Source organism: Gigantopelta aegis, chromosome 2, assembly GCF_016097555.1.
Source record: "Gigantopelta aegis isolate Gae_Host chromosome 2, Gae_host_genome, whole genome shotgun sequence".
Classification (NCBI taxonomy): domain Eukaryota; kingdom Metazoa; phylum Mollusca; class Gastropoda; order Neomphalida; family Peltospiridae; genus Gigantopelta; species Gigantopelta aegis.
The window spans coordinates 37,185,879-37,208,823 of record NC_054700.1 but is presented as its reverse complement, the minus strand read 5'-3'; the positions used below and the strand labels follow the sequence as shown (position 1 = coordinate 37,208,823).

At 41.3% G+C, this 22,945-nt stretch overlaps 2 protein-coding genes across 3 annotated transcripts in view; both read left to right on the top strand.

Moving 5' to 3' along the window:
* LOC121384959 (RGM domain family member B-like) overlaps positions 1-11,266 on the top strand; it is a 37,571-nt gene extending 26,305 nt beyond the window's left edge. For both annotated transcript variants that reach the window (XM_041515464.1, XM_041515455.1), the window contains 2 exons: positions 175-695; positions 7,026-11,266. In XM_041515464.1, the coding sequence (XP_041371398.1) occupies positions 175-695; positions 7,026-7,745 (1,241 nt within the window). In that variant the 3' untranslated portion in view covers positions 7,746-11,266. The remainder of the gene's footprint in view (positions 1-174; positions 696-7,025) is intronic.
* A 1,929-nt stretch (positions 11,267-13,195) lies between these two features.
* Positions 13,196-21,349, top strand: LOC121388366 (sperm protamine P2-like; the record flags this gene model as incomplete). The annotated part of the gene is made up of 3 exons (XM_041519668.1): positions 13,196-13,263; positions 20,983-21,061; positions 21,272-21,349. Coding segments are annotated over exons 1-3 (225 nt in total), but the record flags the coding sequence as incomplete, so codon positions are not given.
* Positions 21,350-22,945: the final 1,596 nt, after the last annotated feature.

Here is a 22,945-nt window from a genome sequence, read left to right as displayed (position 1 = left end):
TAGTTGTTGATGCTGTTATGGACTAGTTGATGCTGTTATGGACAGTAACTGATGCTGTTATAGATAGTTGTTGTTGATACTGTTATTATAGACAGTAGTTGTTAGTGATGTGACAGTGTCTGATGTTTGTTATTCTATTACGTATATTTATCAGTTATTTATTTATTTTTGCAGCTGAAGGATTTAAGACTAACTCAGGTTGTAAGATCGATTCTTGCTGGAGCCGTTACGACATGGTGCGGACGTCAATAGAGCAGCGGGCCACCCTGGCGGGTACCGGCTTGCCAGATCTCTCGGCAGACGATACGCACTGTGTTGCCTTGAGAACCTACTTGCACTGCATCAAACGAATCAAGGAGAATGGAGGATGCCATGGTGATATACGTTATTTCAGTGTTAGAAACGGTGTGAAGAACCAGATGAAACAGCATAACTGTTCGCACGAAGGAAGGACGATCGACACGTCGAAAATCACCCCCGCCTCCCCGAGCACCCCCAGGGAGTGTGCCTACAGTGGCAGGAAAGTGTTCAAGCAGTGTGGCCTTTTTGGCGACCCCCATCTCAGGACGTTTTACGGCGAATTTCAGACTTGTAAAGTGAAGGGGGCATGGCCCCTTGTGAATAACAAGTTTTTAACTGTGCAGGTTACAAATGACGCCATAGCAGGTGATAGCGGAGCAACGGCTACAAGCAAGGTACGTATCCCCCACCCCCACTCTCACCGTCCTCATTCCTCATTTCACGTGTACGCATTCTGTACACACAATGGAACGCTACTATTCTAACGTAATCAGACCGTTCCGAACAGAGGTGTCATGGCCGCTATCACCTCAAGCTAGTGTAAACAATACTGGTGTGGCTTTTGTTCATTTTCACAGTTGGGACTTTTCTGTTCGAATGGACGCTTCTTGGGCAACGTGTAATAACGAAACCCCTCCAAAACGCGTCTGTAACGTTTGTTTGTGGCACTTGTATCTGAACTGCAACGCGTTCAACTAAGCAGAAAGCGAGACAACAAAAGTTGTGATATTTTTACACCAAGAACTCGAGGCGCCCTCTCGAATCAATATGGCGGTTGGTGTTTGTACTTGGCTGGGTCAAGCGATAGGGACTACCATTTATCGTGACTGACAACAAAAACCCCGGCAGATAGCGCCAGATACCACGCATTTCAAAGTGTGTCCCCCTTTTTGTTTTTATCACTGACCACGGAACGATGATGTGTGGTAGTCCGTGTGGTATAGGTGTTGTTTTCTAAGATGCTGGTGAACAAAAGGAAATGCCATGACATTCCTGAGCTCTCTGTAAAACAACAAATGTTGAGAAATCCTCCACCTGGAGGTTATTAGCTCTGCCTCTCTCTCTCAAAACTAGGCTGCCGGGATCTCATGTACACAGAGCGTACGAAGGCTAAATTATTGTACATACTAAGCTAGCGTTTAGAATTTTAGCAAGGGCGGACACAAGGGAGGGGAACCTGCCCCCTTAAAAATCAGTGTTCTTAATTTTTATAAATTTGTTTACAAATTTTCATTGTAGTGCCCATTTTTGGCAGTTGATTTGTGTTGAAATGCAAAATGATCGTAATAGGTAGGGGTGGATCTAAAATAGGGAACCATGGGTACCTATCCCCCATAATTTTTTTTAAAAAAATTCCCTTTTGTGATCAATTTGTTTACACTTCTTCATTGATGTGCCCTTTTTAGGTAGTTGATTCGTATTGAAATGCAAAATTATTTCTTATTATTATTTTATATATATATATATATATGCTTCTTTTTGAACAATACAATTTTCAGTGAAGTGTCCATTCCAGGGAGTTTGTCCATGTGGGTTTTTTGGTTGTTGTTTTTTTCCTTTGTCCCCTCTTTAACATGTTTCCTGGGACCGCTTTTGTTTACCTGTCACCATGACTGGTATATCAAAGGGCGTGGTATATGCTATCCAATCTGTGGGATGGCACATATCAAACATCCCTTGCTACTAAACTGGGAAAATGTAGCAAGTTTCCCTTCTAAGGCTATGTGTCAAAATTACCATATGTTTGACATCCGATAGCTAGTATTTAATAAATCAATGTTCTTTAGTGGTGTCGTTAAACAAAACAAATATTTTGTTTACCTGTGTTTTCTAGAGGAGGATGTGCATGTGGTATATGAGTTTCAAACAAAATAAGTATATTGAGTATATTTATTAACATTATAGTATAAATCATATAATACATTTGCATACACAAACTGAAGAATAAAGTTTTTAATATTTAATACAGCCTTTCATTAAGTGTGATATATGCACTTAATTTTATTCATGCAGTACACTTTAATCCATTAATATAGTTAATATAGTTATAAGACCATTGAGTTATTAACATAATGTCGTTTTTAATATAACAAAGATTCAGGCGTTTGTTGATGGGGTCACTTCAAATATTTACCATTTACAAGCCAGAATTAATTACCAAAATCTTTATAAAATGGGGTTATCTCTGCGATATAAACTTGAATCCACCGCAGGATATAAACTAGTATTCACCTTTTGGTAAAATCTGATTGTTACAGACATTGCAACACTCTCCAAACACTGAATACACCGGTCTCGGTGGCGCAGTGGTTAAGCCATCGGACTACAGGCTGGTAGGTACAGGGTTCGCAGAGTGGTTTCTTAAGGGCTCAATGGGTAGTTGTAAGGCCACTACACCCTCTTCTCTCTCACTAACCAACTAACTCACTGTTCTGAACAGACATCCCAGATAGCTGAGGTGTGTGTGCCCAGGACAGCGTGCTTGAACCTTAATTGGATATAAGCACAAAAATAAGTTGAAATGAATGAATATACACACACTGGTATTCTAAACAAGACAATGTACTGAATAAGTAATTTTAGTCCCCATAAAAGATATTTCAGATGGAAACATTTTACATTGGCTGCAAACTCAAGACAGTCCCGTTAAAAGTATATAAACTCGGTCTGGGTGGGAATGAATGAATGAATGTTTAACGACACCCCAGCACGAAAAATACATCGGCTATTGGGTGTCAAACTATGGTAAGGGCAGTCTGGGTGGGAGTCAGTACCGCGAATCGAACACGGTACCTGTCATCTTTAAAATTTGTTTGCTTAACCCAGTGTTCGACAAAATTTTGAGAAAGTCACTAGCCCTCCCAGGAGCTTCAGCTAGTGCCCTTTGTAATACAGTCATACAGTTGATAATTTCCACTATCCCAGACCAAACATTCACCAGTCGGGACTGATGGCTGGTGTATTTGTCGATTGGTTGATTTCAACTTATTTTCGTGCTTATATCCAATTAAGGTTCAAGCACGCTGTCCTGGGCACACACCTCAGCTATCTGGGCTGCCTGTCCAGGACAGTGGGTTAGTTGTTAGTTTGTTAGTGGTTAGTGAGAGAGAAGAGGGTGTAGTGGCCTTACACCTACCCAATGAGCCCTTAAGAACTCGCTCTGAGTTGGAGCCGGTACCGGGCTGCGAACCCTGTACCTACCAGCCTGTAATCCGATGGTATTTGTCAAACCCTGCTTAAACATTATAATACCACTGATCATATAGTTCAGTACTCATTTATTTTGTCATTTCACCGATCACCCATAGCGAGTGAACGTTTAACGTAACACAGTCACATGGTTACGTATTAGTTAACAACGGCTCGTTAATGGCTCCAGTTTAATTTGTTTATCGCCCCTGTGTGGGCACGGTGTTTGTCCACTCGAATGGAAACGATGGAGATTAATTGTCACTTAACGTCCTGACCTAATTAATGGGTGGACTGAGAAAGGGCGCGGTAATCTGATAACAAGGAGTGATTTACAACGAGGGTCGCTAGACGATTTGCAGGTGGCCGGGTTTTTTTGTGTAGTTTGTCACTGTATGTCAGCCAGTCCTAGTGGTGGTGGTGGTCCTACGTGTGGTGTAGGGTCAAATCGAGGGCAAAAGAACCCCAGGCTCTGGCGAAAGGAAATACAAACAGACCTCGATGTGAAAAACATATTGAGGGGAGCAGGATAAAATCGTGTAAATTAAAATCTTAAAAATTGATGGATATATGTTCAGGCGGAATTATTTCCGTTATTGGATATCGGCATGAAAATAAGTTGAAATGATAAAAAAAACAGATATAAGATTCAAAAGCATATATCTAAGAAAACAGAACTTTTGTAATTATTATTTCATGTACTCGTATAAAACATTTTAGGTATGCCGTCATGGTGTAGTGGCAGTGGAAATGTTATTTTAGCAGCCAAATGCTCCCTGCTTGACATAAAAGAGCATTTGACCCGGTGCGTGTATTTTTAAAAAAACGATTTCATCACTCATACAATTATTCCTCTGAACTGATGCTGTATCTAACGGTGAATCGATGATGATATTGTCCTCACTGCTCTGCTATCGATCGTACAAACTGTGAAAATTTATCATTCTTCACCAACCTAAATCAAGTCTTGCCATTTCTGTTTTCTTCTGTCGATGACAATACAAGTTATTGATAGTTGTGGCTAATTCATCGATAGTTTCTGTCGTTGTTTTTTATTCCCCAAAGTGCTAGGGAAAAAAGCTACGACCTTATGAACTCGCTGTTTTCAGTCATTAGAGATTTAAGATTACGCGGAAAGACTTAGTGTTTGTGTGTGTAATGTTGTTACATGTAGAATCAATGTAATTTTCAGTCTACGTTTGTGAGTCAAGCTGGACAATGAATGAATGAATGTTTAACGACACCCCAGCACGAAAAATAATCGGCTATTGGGTGTCAAACTGGTAAAAAGAAAGAAATGTTTTATTTAACGACGCACTCAACACATTTTATTTACGGTTATATGGCGTCAGACATGGTTAAGGACCACACAGATTTTGAGAGGAAACCCGCTGTCACCACTACATGGGCTACTCTTTCCGATTAGCAGCAAGGGATCTTTTATTTGCGCTTCCCACAGGCAGAATAGCACAAACCATGGCCTTTTTTGAACCAGTTATGGATCACTGGTCGGTGCAAGTGGTTTAAACCTACCCATTGAGTCTTGCGGAGCACTCACTCAGGGTTTGGAGTCGGTATCTGGATTAAAAATTCCATGCCTCGACTGGGATCCGAACCCAGTACCTACCAGCCTGTAGACCGATGGCCTAACCACGACGCCACCGAGGCCGGTGAAAACTGTGGTAAAGGCAAATCTAAAGTGATGATCAACATCAATATAAAATGAATTAGTCAAGCTGGACAAAGTGGTATGCCAATGATTTTTTTTTAATATGGAGAGTCTGACAATGATTTTAGGGAGTAATTATGACCTCGTGTAAACAGCCTTAAGATGGGGCGAGATTTAGTTGTCGGTTGAGTGCTCGCTTGAGGTACTTGCATCGCAGGATCGAACCACCTCGATGGATCCATTCAACTAATTGTTTTTTCTCGTTCCAGCCAGTGCACCACAACTGGTCAAAGGCCGTGGTATGTACTTTCCTGTCTGTGGGAAAGTACATATAAAAGATCCTTCTCTGCATTAAGAAACATGTAGCGGGTCTTCTTTGACTACTAGTCAAAATTAACAAATGTTTGACATCCAATAGCTGATGATTATTTAATCAATGTGCTCTAGTGGTGGTGTTAAACAAAACAAACTTTAACATCCTTGGGTTGTCTATGCAGAAATATGGATTTTACGCTAATATTTTGTGTTCGTTCAGACATCTGGATATTTGACATTCCTAACTACATATTAAAATAATTAATGGACAAATTAGATGTTCTTTTCTCAAATGTGTCTGGCTCATATCATTTTTACTTTATTATTTTTTTTTAATAGTTAAAAGTTCACACAAGCCCCGATTTGTACGTCATAAACACCAAGATGTAAATTTTACCTAACCCTCCTGCGTATCATTAATTTAATGAATGTCGAAATGTTAAGTTGTCAGATCGATTTAATTTGTATCTGTGGCTGTCAGTCGTCTATGAGAGTTGTGCCAATTCGTTCGATACTGTATATAGATTCTAGCTGCGTATATATCACACACACACACACACACACACACACACACACACACACACACACACACACACACACACACACACACACACACACACACATATATACACACGCAAAATCCATGCAGCCAGTATTGTCACTGTATTGAAATCGTTAATGATAAGGCCAAAAATACAAAAGAATATTAGCAAAACGGTTTTACTGTATTTTAGGGTAAAGTAATAACCATTTCACGTAATGTACTTTTGATCATTGTGCATGATACGTCAGAAATGTTTCGTGGCTTGTGAATTATGATATTGATTGAGAAAATAGATTTGAAGAAAATAAATCCGTGATGACCGGCTCCAGACGGGTTTTGTTTCCGTACTAATTTTGTTAAAAGCTGGACGGAATTCTAGATGGTATCTTTCTTTGTTCATGGTCATAATACCGAAGTGTCTGGATTAGCTGGAGTTTGGCCCGGACTAAGATAAAATATATTGGACATGGAGCCTAAAACGTTTTACAAGCATTTTTATTGCAACTTGTGGGAAAGGAACCTAACCCTGTCGATAGAGAGCTTGTTTGAGAAGCTTGGGTCGGTTTTGTTTCTTTTTTTTCTTCTTTTTTTTCTTTTGTGTTTTTTTTGTTTGTGTGTGTCAACTAGTGGTCCATGACTGGTATAACAAAGGCCGATGTATGTGTTCTCGTATCTGTGGGAAATGCGTATACTTTTTTTTTTTTTTTTTGCTAATCGAAAAATGTAGCTGGTTTCCTCTGAAGACTAAATGTCAGAATTACCAAATGTTTGACTTAAACCAATACAAACACTGATGATTAAATTATCGATTTATAAATTAATCTTAATCGATGTGCTCCAGTCATGTCGTTAAAAAATTATATATATGTGTGCGCGTGTGTGTGTGTGTGTGTGTGTGTGTGTGTGTGTGTGTGTGGATATCACTATTATTGTAAGAGAAATCTTTTCAAATATCTTTATGCTATGAGATATATTATTTAATGAGATTTTTTCTCTTTTATATTTCAGCTAACTGTGATAATTAAAAAGAACAATGTCTGTGCGTCGGACACGTTTCAAATGTACCAGGCACAGACCGACTATCTACCTAGCTCATTCTACGACGGCAGGACTGACTATGGGCCGCACAAGAGTGTGGAACTCGTCGAGGTGGAGGCAGGGAAGCATGTCGAAATACACATTCGTTACATCGAAACGACTATCTTGGTCCGGCAGATCGGCCGCTACCTCACGTTCAACATCCGCATGCCGGCGGACATCGTGAACGAGAGTTCCAATTCGAATGATATGGAGTTATGTGTCAGTGGTTGTCCCGAATCCGAGCGGATTAATTACCAGGAGTACCTCGCGCAGCGCCGGAACCGGATTACCTCCTTTTCCGGAAGTAGTGACGCCATTGTGGTGATGCCTCGCGCGGAAGCACACAGCATCTGTCGCGAGGCGAAGGTTGTGGATTTTTACTTTGATTCGTGTGTGTTTGACCTGATGGTGACCGGGGACAAGAACTTCACCCTGGCCGCCGTCAGCGCCCTACAGGACGTGCTGCAGCTAGACCCGGACCTGTTGAAGTCCCTGTCGGACCGGGTAGATTTCAGCCCCTACGATCAGCTGTATGGTGGTGGGGTCTGTTCGACTCGGACTCAGTCTGTGTGGCTCGTGTGGTTGACATTACTGTTGAGTACTAGTATATTATTATCATCATTGTGCTGCGAGATTGTGAGAGTTTGATAGTGTAGGCTCAATTTTAGACCAACATTGTTTGCAGTCGAGAGAAGAATTATTTGAAAACATGATAATGCATATTGAGTAATAGTATGTAATTATTTGGTTTGATTTGAGGATATTTATTTTGAAAAATGTTTTTCACGTCAGAATAAGCAGGAATATTAGATATTAATAATAAAGTACATCTTTTATACCATAGTGAAAAATGTTCAGGTTTAAAATAGTAATGATTGTATTACCAAGGACCTTTTATTATGTCGTAGACTTACCAAATGTTTGACATCCAATAGCCGATGATTAATAAATCAATGTGCTCAAGTGGTGTCGTTAAACAAAACAAACTTTAACTCATAACTTTGTTTTAAAAAAGTTAAGTTATTATAATGTCTTAGTTGTAAGATTAGGGTAGTGTTAATTTAGAATAACTTAAGACTATGGCTTCCTCTCCCTTGCTTTCTGTACACACTTCTGAATTATGCCATGCCATGGAGCATGTTTGATGTTTTCAAATGATTGTTCTTTTGCCTGGAAACAAATGGTTGTATATATAGAGCTAACTTATCACAGGTACATGGGTACAGGTACATGGATGTAGGTCTGGAAATAGCGGCCTGCAAACAACGAAAAGTAGTCCATTGTTTTTAAGGCATAGCATATGAAATAGAAATTCACCAACTAAAATCATTTGAAAAAATCACAGATAATTTTTCAAGAGGGAGATGCATGCAAGAGTATCTTGTATTTTGTTTAGCTCGTGGTTCTGTTAAATTTTAATTCCATAATATCTCAAATACATTTCAGAGATCATATTTTTTCACACACACTATCCAAACCCTCCACTCACCCCGTCTTGTCTTTATTTTCAGCAGGCCCTTTTTTCCTGAGCAGGCCATTTTTCTTTTGACCTATTTAAAAAAAAAAAAAAAAAAATGCAGGCCATATTTTACTTGTTATTTCGAGCCCTGGGGTGTTGGGGCCGTGATACAAACGACGCGGGCAGCATGCCTGAAAACACTCCATGTCAACATGTACGACGATATAACACATAGCCGAGTTGTCACTCTTGTGTTTATTAAGTAAACATGGCTGAGTGGGACTTGAGAGGTCAATATATGACGATTCATAAATACATTACATTCATCTTGCAATTGAATGTTTGGTGCTAAAAAAAAGTAATAAAATGGGGTGGAGTGTTTGAAACGACTATGGATTTTAATAATTTAACCGTAATTACGTTTTAAAAAACAACAACTTTTACTTGAATTCAGTAATTGATAGGCTAAATTAAATTGAACTAATAGTTCAGGTAAATTTATTATCTTCTCACCGGTGTAGTAAATTGATCTAGAAGTATAAAACCTGGCATTAATGTATAAACTAATTGAATATCTGTAGTGCTAAAAATAAAATAAAAATGGAGTGAAGTATTTGAAAAGACCGGATTTTAAGAATTTAACAGTAATTACGTTTTAAAAAACAACAACTTTTATTAATTAAATTCAGTGATTGATGGGCTAAATTAAATTGAACTAACGGTCCAGGTAGCTGTATTCTCTTGTCGCCTGTGCATTAAATCGATTTAGAGGTGTAAAACTTGGCATAATGTTACATGATAAAGTGGTTTATATGGACATGGACAATAAGAAAGATATTTGTAACACAAATGGCCGACTTTACGAAGCCTGATTTTTCTTAAACGCGGGTGTTTCAACATCGTATAAATGTATGTAGTCACTCGCGTGTTCGGCTAAAGCAGACTTTGTAAATCGGTCCATAATGTATTGTAATACGGTCGCAACAGCGCCACTAAGGCACGACAGACCAGCATCCATGTACTTCGTAATGTGAGAGGCTAGCTCAATACTGGACACGAAATCAGCGCAGCCTAATATATGTATATTGAGAAATTCTGTGCTGCAACGCCGACAGTAGCTTGTACACACATGGATACTTTTCTACGAGAATGGCGTGTTAGAAGAGTAGGGGGGGGGGGGGAACGTTCTTACACTTGTCGAACCTGGTTACCATTTACCCTTTTTTTTAAATTTGAGTTAAGAGAAACCCACCCTGCCTGTTGCCAAATTAGCTAATTGCTATTTTTGTATACTAAGTGGCTACAATATTCAGTATTCAGCTAATAAATTTGTGTTTAAATAAGCCACTTAAAAAAAATAAAGAAATACTTTACAGATCTGAAAATTGGTTAAATCTAAATTATTTCCATGAGATTGTTTCAATTAAATTATGTCTTAATGAACAAGATTTTTTTTTTAATGTTTTGAGAATGTATCATTTAAAAATGTTTTTACTTCAGCTGTTTGGGGGAGGGGAGTGGGGGGGGGGGGGGGGGGGGGGGGCATTTTGCCTATGTCCAGCATTTACAACTTAAACATATCCTTCAAGTATTCATTAAAATTACAAGTCAGTAAAATATAAAAGTATTTGTAGAACTGACACTCTGATCATGCCTATTCACCGGAAATGTATCCCAGTGTGCACTTGTACTTCCGTCATTACCTCATTGTTATTATTATAATGCAAAGACAATAAATTACGGGGAATGCGTTTTTTAAAGGGTGTATGCTCGTTTTCTTTTTTTATTTATGGAGTTCGTCTGATTGATGTCCGGACGTTATGGCCACCATGTTAGAAGAACAAATAAGTTTGTATATGTTGAACAAATAAAATTAATGTATGAGTGCCAGTTTCACTATGTGGACTTGTGAACTTTGAAAGGTAAGAAGCTAAAACGGGTTGTATTCGAAACCATATTGTTGTATTTTTGGAAAATATGACGATGTCTTGTGTTTTAAAACATTTTCTTTTTCTATTTTCCGCCTTTTTTGGATTCTTTCTATGCCCACGATAAACATTTTTGAATTTTTACACAAACGATGCTAAAGTATATCTTGTTTTACACGACTACTGTTGTGGTATTGTGTACATCGATCAAAACACTTGCTTTGAAAAATATGATTGGTGCATAAATACCCATGTTTTAAGCTGTACATGATTATTGGTGTTTTCAAGAACATCATTTTTAACTTTCCATCTAAAAAAAAAACTTATGGCATTTCACACGATATCATGTCATATTGTCTAATACTTACTGCTGTTTCATTTATATTTTTACAAAACATATATGAAATTTTTAGAACTTTTTATTCTCTTCCGATCTTCAATATTTGTTTTTATGTTATTGGAGTAATTAGATGGGGTACTAACGAGTTGTTTGCGGGACACACAACTCTTAGCATTCAATCCTGAAGACTGTTCCAGATTTGGTCACATGGGGAGGGGGTGGGTATTAAAAAATATAATAGTTACAATAGAATAGTATACATTGTGAGAAAACGAGCAGGTGATTATTTAATTGGGACTGGGGGGAGGGACTGGGCAGTGGGGGGTTGTGTTTGTATATATGTGTCCGTGTGTATGTCCCGTCACGTGTGGAAGGTCAGTTCTTTACACTGTGTGACGGACCCGTAAGTGAAAATGAAAGTAAAATATTTGAAGAAAAAAAACCTTTCTTATTTTGTTTTCAATATTTTGTACACACATGTATTTATATCGTAACTTTTGTTACTATTTAAGAGACAGATTACTTCAAAGTGGGTGTAGATTATTTTGTGGGTGGGTAGATTGTTCTGTGGTCAATACTCGACGAGTCGTGTTCAGGAGAACGAGTGTTCGCGGACAGTCGCATGCTTGCGGGGTTCGGGGGGGGGGGGGGGGGGGGGGCTTGTGGGGTTGTTTTTTTGTGTTTTTGTTTGCACCTAATGTTAACTGAATGTGATATGATAGAAGACGAAGGTACCAGTCAAATACTAGTAGTCCGCGAACGTTTGACCTCCTGAACACGCCACCTACATCCAGGTGTAGCTCGGTCCGACCCCGGTCGTATTCTTTTGTCTCGCGTCCACCGTAATGCGGCTGTTTGCAGATCGGCCGTACGTCTACTTTGGTAGGCGGTATATGTAAACAGTTACAGTCTAACTGTTGTATTTGCCTGATGCAGTGTCGACCGAATGTTGAAATAGTGGGAACAAGGGGATACTTGATATACTTCCAACACCCTCGTTCCGATCAAACTCGCGCTCCTGTCCGCTCCGCCACGCTGTCTGCTGTTCGTGTGATCGCCCACCACACCCGCGCTCCAGCTTTTCTTTTCTTTTCTTTTCTTTCTTTTCTTTTTTAAATCCCAAACACGAATTAACTTTTTACTATCAGATTTGTTTTTGTATGGGTGAGCCATTTTAACCGTACGGCAGTTACGTTTATTCTTCATACCATATCGTTATATACTGATGGAAAGAAATAAGGGAACACGTAAACAATTATAAATAGTAACAGAAAACATTGACTGTAGCCAGAATCCTTAATCCATAGTGATAACATTTGACCATGTCACTGGCAGTAGTCAGTCACACAGTGCTGACAGTCACACAGTGCTGACAGTCACACAATGCTGTCAGTCACACAGTACTGATTGTCACACAGTACTGTCAGTCACACAGTGCTGTCAGTCACACGGTACTGGCTGTCACACAGCACTGTCAGTCACACAATGCTGTCAGGCACACAGTACTGACATTCAATCATTAAATCTTTCAAACATCAATCCCACATTTACAGATGTGTAGTTTATATAGACATGTCTACTCTAGCATTGATTTCGATTTGGTCTCATATACCATGTAATCCCTCATCGGTTTCCATCAGTGATTATTTCAAGACCACTGTAGTCTGATAAATACCAGTGTTTTAAGAATCTTTAATGCGAAATATTTTTTATTGGCCTTTCTTTTTTTCATCGATTCATATAGATCTCTGAATGGCACACACTAGTAGCTACAGTTTATTAGAAAGATGACGGTCACCGATTAATACATGTACCGGTTGTCAATAAACATTCCTTTTTTATAAGCAAAAAGACTTGTACTTGAAGATATTTTCTTGTTTAGTTTCGTCAGCGTTGTCTACCCATCCATGCAGTGTTTGTAGAATTCAACTCGTGCATTTTTACGTTCATATTCATCTTCATTATCAAACCACTAACAATGTTCTTACTCATCACTGCTGCCATACAAGTGTCAAAAAGGCATTTGTGACTTCTTTTTTTTCATTGGTGTCACTTCTGCCATATTACAGTCAAGTCCTGTCAAAGGACTGGGTCATTTCCGTTTTGCATCCATCACCTGTAGTAACTGAATACTAGTTAGTATCAGTAACAACCTGTCTCAAAAGCTTTTTTTTTCTTTTTTTTTGCTTCCGTAAATTTTAAATACAGATATGCTTTAATCCCAAGTACAAAGCCACACTGATTCACGATCGGGTCAATTCTCGAATGGTTCATCGTTACTCCAAGTGTCTGTGCGACTGCGAGAGCTGTACCCAACTGGATATAATCCAGAAGATCTGTCGCAGGACATGACGCTTCGCGGGATGACGCCATGTCGCTGCATTATGACGCTGCCGTCACCACCACGCGCGCAATGCCGCTCACGCCGTCCCACCCAACGTAATCTGTGAAAGATTTGAGAGGTCTGCAAATAAACTGTCCCGCGAAAAAAGAAAAAAGAACTCTGAAGTCTGTAAATAAACTTTCCCGTGAAAAAGAGAACTCTGTGAAGTCTGTAAATAAAATGCCCGGGCCGACTTCGACTTAGAAAAAACACCTGGCTTGAAGGTTTACTCTAAAACCAAGCTGCGGTGTGTGAAAAAAACACCCTGTGTCTCTCGGTGGAAGTTGTAGAGGGTCTTACAGACTCGGCGCGATGCCCAGTAACACACAGACTCGCAGCGGCTGCTGTATACATTGATGTGTAACGGGGGACAGCCTCGATGGCAGGGCCGGAACCAGGAAATATATGGGTGGGGGACTATGTAAAGGAAAAGGGGCACATGGACCAACTCGTGGAAAGGGCAATTTAGAAAAATAGAACCAGAAAAAAAGGCACTTGCATATATTTAGATGGGACGGATCCACTTCCCATTCCCGGATCCGCCTCTGGGTGGTGTGGTGGTTAAGTTATGGGTCTTGGGGTGTGGTAGGTGAATGTGTTCTCATCCCAGAATCTGCATCCACCAAAAATTAGTTTTAATTGTTCAGTGGTGAAATGTGAGGTTTCCGCACCCGTTCTCTCTCACTATCAATTCACCATTAACCCTCTCCTGGACAAACAACTACAATAACTGAGGTGTGTGCCCAGAATAGCGTGTCTTAACCATACACACGAAAGTAGGGTTCTGAATGTGTTGCTTGGTACATTTGGATAGTTAGACATATTTAATGTTACTTGGGGCGGAGTAGGGCGTGGATAGTAACTTCCCACTCTTAGTATTTTTCCAACCATAACTATCGGGACAAAATGCCTTTTTTCCTGTTCTTGCTTAACAATGTTTTATACCATAATTATTTTGTATAGGGTTGTGTACAGTGTAAAAGATTCAGTGATTTGTTAACCGGTACCAGCGTTCTAATTGTCATTCATTAATAGCCAACTCCAGCTTTGACGTCCAAGAAGTTAACCCAAGTACTTTGCCGTTCGAGCCCCTGTACTATGACGGTAAGAGAGCTAGACGGACATTTGGACAGTCATAACCGCTTTCTCGGGGTTAGGGTTATAACCATACAAGTGGCCGATGGTCATTTATAATGGCTCTCTCAGGGTTAGGGTTAGGATTGGAGAGCTATTATAATCATAACTCTTGCTATAATTATGTCCGTCTAGCTCTCGAACAGCGGAGTGCTCGGGCTACCGATACGCGTCCAGTTGTATCGGACCTGCTAACAATACTACATGTTTTCATTTGTAAAAAAGCGTCGCATTGCTGCCTGTCGCCGCGCAATACTCCTAGCTACAAAAGACAGGTGTTTTCAGGTCAGAGAACAGGTAAAAACGAAAGATCGAGACCCCGATAAGCATTTGTGTCGGTTTAGCCTGGTATCTCCGTTACGTTCGTCACATATTCGCGGGCACGGCTTAGTGGCTTGGTGACGGTGGGACAAAACCAGAGCAGATATTTGTCTGTTTTCATGTCAGCATTTTGTATAAATATACAGTTTATGTTCGGGCTAGAGTTTCATGAAAAGAGGTTGTAATTACAAGGTCCGCAACCGGTAGTTTCGTAAAGGGGGGTCCGTTTATTTTTTTTTAATAATTTAAAATGTCTCATAGTTTTGAATACAAGGCGAGTTGAAAGGCTTTTTTTTCTTTTCTTTTTTTCTTCATGTCGATATTGTTGCACTCATTCCTCCTCCCTCTTAACGATTCGTGGTAGATTAGGTTTTATTTATTCGCGACCACTACCGTAGAAAAACAACTTGAAATTTAATTTAAAAACAACTTGATTTTCTTTTATCGTCGTCCCCGTGTTCCTCTCAAAGTGAAACGCGCGTTGTAAGAGCTACATGTTATCCGTTGAACGTTTTTTGTTATTTTTTCATTAACATAACTATTATCTCTTCAACACTGAAGTCGTGGTGGTGCCGACCCGTGAAGTAATGCGAGGTGCCTACGACAACGAAACCAGACACCCCTACTTAACACCAGGACAGACATGTCATATCATTATTTTACTTGGAATCAATAATAGAACATAAAATTCATAAACAATTTAAAACGATTTACAGGTAACGCAAATTAGCACCATAAAGCAGGATATCCTTAATGAGATTATATCTAACAGCAGATCCTATTTCATGACAAATAACCTTCTATAGAAATAGGGTAATATCAATTAGTACTGTAATACATGTACCTGTATGTAACACTGTTATTCGAGTATTTATAATTATCCAAGGTTTTGTGTTTAAAATACAATACTTGGTGAATGTTTCAAAGCAGAAATGATTATCTAGGTGTTACATGGAGCATCAAGTGTCCATGTTACATGCAAACTGTATATAGGTGTACACTAGGTATATGCTAAATGACATGTTAGGCCAACCACTAGTATAGGAAAGGCAAAATGGGCTGTAGGCAAACCATGTAGGCATGAATATAAGTGTAGACTTCGCCGTGAAAAAAAAATAGAGAGTGATTCATTGCTTTCCTAGCTTAGATTATGGGGAACCATTTAAGATATTAATAATATATTGATATATAAATTCACATGATAAAGGGAGATACAAATTACTCTCCTTGATCTGGTTTCAGGTGAGTGAGAGCGATAGTTCACCTTAACCAGCAAGGTCTCTAAGTAGCTTCACTGGTGGCTACATGAAATGTTTCTCTGTGTATCGGTGTCTGGGAGAAGACATCTCGCACCCATTATTAACGAATGGTCGTTATGCAGAATGGACGTTACTGCAGGTTTGATTTTAGGTATCTGCTGGCTATTAACGGTTATCATTCTTCTATAGGAAGTAACGCTGATATTAATTTTTAAAAAATGACGCAAATATGTCTCTTGAGCGACAGTTCAATACGAAATACCTACGAAGGTGACATTTGTGCTGCAGAGAACATCAAAGAGTTCTCGTCGTCAAACGGACTTACGTAAAGTGTGAAAAATGTCCACGTGGTCTTTACCAGCAAGACAAACACCATCCATCGAGAGACTAATTCTCTACCAGCGACGCTTCGCACGTACCCCCCCCCCCCCCCCCCCTTACAAAGGCTGGAGCTGTGTAAAGAGTTGACTCGTAGTTCACTTGCAACTTCGTAAGCCAAGTCTACTACGGTATATTCTGTATCTAAACCTCCATATCCAATTTAGCGTACCTACTATATTTTGTACCTAACTAAACCCCTTCTTCTGTTTGGCGATCTAAATGTTCTATCTTCCTTACCTAAACCCCATGTCCAAACTGGCGCACCTATTAATTTCCTACCAAGAATCCGTCTCCATCTCGAAGAACCAAGACTACTATCTTTCGTACTTCAACCCCATCTTTATCTTTGTCACCCAATAGCCGATATGTATTTGTATGCTGGGGTGTCGTTAAACATTCATTCATTCATTCGTACCTAAACCCATACCACCAACTGGATGCACCAAGTCCACTATAGTCCGGATATAAACCGCATCATCAATTTGCACACAAAGTCTAGTATATGTACCTGAACCCTTATCTCCAATTTTGCGAATCGAGTTTATTACTACCAACTTGGCGCACATAGTCGTATAAATTTGCGTTGGAAAAACATTTCGGTGGATTCCTGTAAAACGATGGGCTCCAATCATGTTGCGGGGCAAGACGTAGCACGGTGGTAAAGCGCTCGCTTGATGCGCGGTCGGTTTGGGATCGATCCACGTCAGTGAGCCCATTGGGCTATTTCTCGCTCCAACCAGTGCACCATGACCGGTACATCAAAGGCCGTGGTATGTGCTATCCTGTCTATGGGATGGTGCATATAAAAGATCCCTTCATGCTAATCGAAAAGAGTACCCCATGAAGTGGCGACAGCGGCTTTCCTCTCTCAATATCTGTCTGGTCCTTAACCATATGTCCGACGCCATATAACCGTAAATAAAATGTGTTGAGTACGTCGTTCAATAAACCATTTCCTTCTAATCGTGTTGCTTGTCGATCTTTTGAAAATCAACGTGAAGTTTTTTTTATTTCGGAATAGAACTCGTGAAAAGAACTCCGAAGGTTTTCTACTCGTCGGAGTAATATACTGGCACAATCCGGAAGTGTATATGTGCTGACACAAGAAAAGAACGGTTTATTACACTGGCCGGTTAGCAATGGTATATGAGGAGAATACAAAATGAAATAAAAATACCTGTGTGACAAGATGGTTTACAGGAGGGTTGTGTACATGGAAATGTACAATTCATGACCAAATGTGACACACAAGTCACAATATACATTGTACATGGTTTTTAACCTGGATACCAAAAGCTGCTAGTAATATCACGAAGATCTCTAGCCAAGTGCCAGTTTTACTTAGCTAAATAAATATATAACACAACATATTATGATTTTATAATTTTTGGGCAAAATAACATTGAAAATGTTCACCAAATACTTTAAATTATATTCGCATTTGGCGATCCGGGGAAAATGCGGAACTGTATTTGCTGACGAAACTAAACATGAAAATATCTTCAAGTATAGGTCTTTGTTTATAAAGAAAAGGAATGTTTATCAACATCCGGTACATATATTAATCAGTGACTGTCATCTTTTTAATAAACTGTAGCTGTATTTCCGATTTTGATCTAGAGAAGGGGAAAAGAAAACAAGAAAGAAAACAAGAAATAAAGAAATGAAATAACTCTGAAATGTCTTTACTGTAAACAACAACAACAACAACAAAACCCAACCCAAAGAACATGAAAATAAGCACAAAATGCTCTTACACATTGGGACACCACGGAAATAACCACAAAACATATTCACATTGGGGGAGAAGAGAGAGACAGACAGACAGAGACAAGAAGACGAAAAGAAAACAACCATGACTTATATGGGGGTGAGATAGGTGCATTGACTTAGCCAGAATTCCCTAGTGGGCGACACCCCGATGGGCAGATAGGTACAGACCCAGTTTGGAATTCATTAAACTCTTGTAACGTTCCAATCTCGCAGTGAATATGCATCAACACATGCACGGACGACGATGCAATGTTGCTTAAGATAGCTTTTTATGAATGAAGTTTCTCTGGTATGTATGATGTGTGGAAGAAGACGGTGCATACTAAGTTCACAGAGAATAGCTCGTCATACATAAAAGAATACCACGTGTGTGAGCGTGAGCTCAAATACAGAAGGGTGGAACACCTTCAAAGAAGAGAACTGCACGCGCTACGCTGGCGCGCACTGAGCACTGCGCTTCACATTTGGTTCCTCTTTGGCAGTGTTCTCGTTGCCAGGGGATACGAAAGCTGGGTTTTTGTTTCGGTACCACATTGTGTCCGACTGTCTTAATGTGGAACACGTGGTACAGTCGGAATACAGTTCTACACTCGCACAACACATCGGCTACCAGTTCTAACCTGGTTTTTCTTACCCACTGCCTGTTTCGCGAAGATTAACTACATACACATGTGGCACCTTTAATCAGTATAATATTATACTGCTTAAGTATAAAGCATATACACATCATAGTTTTAAGCATTGCAGTAATAATATCTATCTTCTTCAAACTCCTCTCTCTCTCTCTCTCTCTCTCTCTCTCTCTCTCTCTCTCTCTCTCTCTCTCTCTCTCTCTCTCTCTCTCGCTATCCCTTTTTCGCAGACATATATATACACACACACATACATACATACATACACATGTACATCATTATACATATAGCGCGCGTGTGGTATGTATACATCTATATTCTGTAACATTAATGACAATATTATATGTACATAATATCTCAGTATGGTAAATATTAATTAAACAGCCATTTAGCACCATGTTAAGAGTATGTACTTATTTACTGCAATACACTAAAGAAGAAAACAAACTGCTTAGGGTTTTTTTTAAAGTCAATTCGTGAGTAAAGCCTCGTGAACACCTGTTTATCTAAAATTACATCTCCACGCTTTACCGGGAAATGAGAGGTCCACCCTGCGAAGACGGGTAGCTAGCTGAAGCGACAAGTTCACAGATCAAAGGACAGAGCGAACCTGCGAGAAGCACGCTTAGCAGGTCACCACAGGTGTGAGGTGGTATGATGTACGACAGGCACTATTGAACGCATACCGGACTGGTTCCAAGTTTCAAGTGCACCGACTTATTACCCTCTCTAGTTGAAGAAAGTTGCGTTCAGCGACAAGCGAGCAACGCTGACGTTCGCGAACTACCTGATTGGTTCCAGATGTGGTCATTCGGTTTAATTCAATATGATGTGCTATAGAACGGACAGGGAACATCCGCGAGCGCTAGCTTTCCTGAACACAGGTTTGAAGGTTGTGGAAAGGTACCTCAGCACATATTAAACTACGGTTATTTGTCTGTTAGACATATGGTTATTTCGACACTTAACTGAATGAAAACTCGCGCTAGAGAGAGAAAGAAAGAAAGAAAGAAATGTTTTTATTTAACGACGCACTCAACACATTTTATTTACGGTTATATGGCGTCAGAAATATGGTTAAGGACCGCACAGATATTGAGAGGAAACCCGCTGTCGCCACTTTATGGGCTACTCTTTTCGATTAGCAGCAAGGGATCTTTTATATGCACCATCCCACAGACAGGATAGTACATACCACGGCTTTTGTTACACCAGTTGTGGAGCGCTGGCTGGAACGAGAAATAGCCCAATGGGTCCACTGGCGGGGATCGATCCTAGACCGACCGTGCATCAAGCGAACGCTTTACCACTGGGCTACGTTCCTCCCCAGGGAGAGCGGGAGTTCAAGGAGAGATGGAGCGTTCAAGGAGAGAAATGGAGTTTCAAGGAGAGAGAGGGGACTTCAAGGAGAGCAGGAATTCAAGGAGCAAGAGAGGGTTCAATGAGAGAGCCAGGGAGAGAGAGAGAGAGAGAGAGAGAGAGAGAGAGGGAGGGAGAGAAGGAGAGGAGAGGGTTCAAGGAGAGAGAGAGAGAGGAGAGGGTTCAGAGAGAGAGAGAAAAGGCGAAGGTTCAAGGAGAGAGAAGGAGATGCTTCATGGAGAGAGGAGAGGGTTCACGGAGAGAGAGGAGAGGGTTTAAGGATAGAGAGGAGAGGGTTCAAGGATAGAGAGAAGTAGAGGGTTCAAGAAGAGAGAGGAGAGGGTTTAAGGATAGAGAGGAGAGGGTTTAAGGATAGAGAGAAGTAGAGGGTTCAAGAAGAGAGGAGAGGGTTCAAGAAGAGAGAGGAGAGGGTTTAAGGATAGAGAGGAGAGGGTTCAAGGATAGAGAGAAGGAAAGGAGAGAGGAGAGGGTTCAAGAAGAGAGAGGAGAGGGTTCAAGAAGAGAGAGGAGAGGGTTTAAGGATAGAGAGGAGAGGGTTCAAGGATAGAGAGAAGTAGAGGGTTCAAGAAGAGAGAGGAGAGGGTTTAAGGATAGAGAGGAGAGGGTTCAAGGAGAGAGAGAGAAGTAGAAGGGGGGGAGAGAGGGGAAAAGGAGAGAGAGAGAGGGGGGAGGGAGAGAAGGATAAGAGAGGAGAGGGTTCAAGGAGAGAGAGAAGGAAAGGAGAGAGGAGAGGGGAAGAAGGAGGAGAGAGGAGAGGGGGGAAGAAGAGAGAAGGAGAGGAGAAGGAGGAGGAAGAGGGAGAGGGAAAAGGAGGAAAGAGAGAAGAGAAGAGGGGGGAAGAGAAGAGAGAGGAGGGGAAAGGGGGAAGAGAGAGGGGAGAGGGGAAAGGGAGAGAAAAGAGGGAAGGGAGAGAGGAGGAAAGGAGGGGGGAAAGGAGGGGGAGGAAGGGGAGAGGAGAGGAGAAGGAAAAAAGAGAGAAGGGAGAGAGGAGAAAGAGAGAAGGGGGGAAAGGAGAGAAAGAAGAGAGGAGAAGAAGGAAGGAGAGGGGGGGGAGGGGAAAAAAGAAGAAGGAGAAAAGAGAAGAAGAGAAGAAGGGGGAGGAGAGAGGAGAGGGGGGGAAGAAGGAAGAGAGAGAAGGAGAGGGGGAAAAAGAGAGGAGAGGGAAGGAGAAGGAAGGAGAGAGAGAGGAAAGAGAAGAAGAGAGAATGAGGAGGAAAAGGAGGAGAGAAGGAAAGGGTTCAAAAGAGAGAGGAGAGAGAAGAAGGAGAGAGGAGAGGGAAAGGGAGAGAGGAAGAAGGAGAAAGGAAAAGAGGAAAGAGAGGAGAGGGGAAGAAGGAAAGAGAGGAGAGGGGGGAAGGAGAGAGAGGAGAGGGGGGGAAAGGAAGAGAGAAAGGAGAGGGAGAAAAAGAGAGAGAGAGAGAAAAGAGAGGGGGAAAGAGAGAGAAGGGGAAGGGAGAAGGAAGAGAGAGAGAGGGAAAAAAGAGAGAGAGAAGGAGAGGGGAAGGAAGGGAGAGAGAGGGAAAGGGTTCAAGGAAAGAGAGAAGGAGAGGGTTGAAGGGAGAAGAGAGAGAGAAAGGAGAGGGGGGGAAAAAAGGAGGAGGAGAAGGAGAGATAGGGGGGGAGGAGAGGAGAAGGGAGAAGGAGGAGGAAGAGAGAGGAGAGGGGGGGGAAGGAAAGAGAGGAGAGGGAAAAGAGAGAGGAGAAGGGGAAAGAAGGAAAGAGAAGAGAGAAAAAGGGAGAGGAGAGGAGGAGAGGAGAAAAGAAGAAAAGAGAGAGGAGAGGGTTCAAAGGAGAGAAGAAGAGAGGAAAGAGGAGGAGAAGAAGAGAGAGGAGAGAAAAAAAGGAAGGAAAGGGAGAAGAGAGGAAGAAAAAGAAAGAGAGGAGAAGGGGGGGAAAGGAGAGAAAGAAGAGAGGGGGAAAGGAGAAGAGAGAAGGAGAGAAAAAAAGAGAGAGGAGAAGGGGAAAAAGAAAGAGAGGAGAGGGTTCAAAGGGAAGAGAGAGGAGAGGAGGAAAAAGAGAGAGGGAGAGGGAGAGGAAGAGGGAGGAGAGAGAGAAAAAAAGAAGAAGGAGAAAAGAGAGGAAAGGGAGGGAAGGATAGAGAGGAGAGGGGGGAAGGAGAAGAGAGAAGAGGAGAAAAAAAAAAAAAGAGAGAGGGGAGAGGGGAAAAAAAAAGAGAGGAGAGGGGGGGGGGAGAGAAGAGAAGAGAGGGGGGGGGAAAAGGAGAGGGGAAAAAGAGAGGGAGAGGGGGAAAGAGAAGGAGAGGGGAGGAAGAAGAGAGGAAAGAGGGGAAGAAAGAGAGAGAAGGGGAAGGGAAGGGGGGAGAGAGAGAGGAGAGGGTTCAAGAGAGGGGAAGGAGGAGAGGGAGAGGGAGGGAGGAAAGAGAGAGGAGGAGGGAAAGGAAAGAGGGGGGAGGGGGGAGGGAGGGAGAGGAGAGGGGAAAGGAGAGAAGGGGAGAGAAGGGGAAGGGAGAGAGAGAAGGAGAGGGAGAAAGAGAGAGAGAGAGGGGAGGAAGAAGGAGAGAGAGGAGAAGGAAAAAGGGAGGAGAAGAGAGAAAGAAAGGAAGGAGAGAGAGGGGAGAGGGAGGAAGGAGAGAGGGGAAGGAGAGGGGGAAGAAAGGAGAGAGGAAAAAGTTAGAGGAAGGAGGAAAAAGGAGGAGAGGAGAGGGGGAAAAGGAAGAAGGGGGAAGGAGGAGAGGGAGAGGAGGGGGGGGGGAGGAAGGAAAAGAGAGAAGAGGAGAAGGAGAGGGGGAAAAAGGGGGAAAGGAGAGGGGAAGGAAGGAAAGAGAGAGAGGAAAAAAAAGGAGGGAGAGGAGAAGAAAGGGAAAAGAGAAGAAGAGAGGAGAGGAGGGAAGAGAGGAA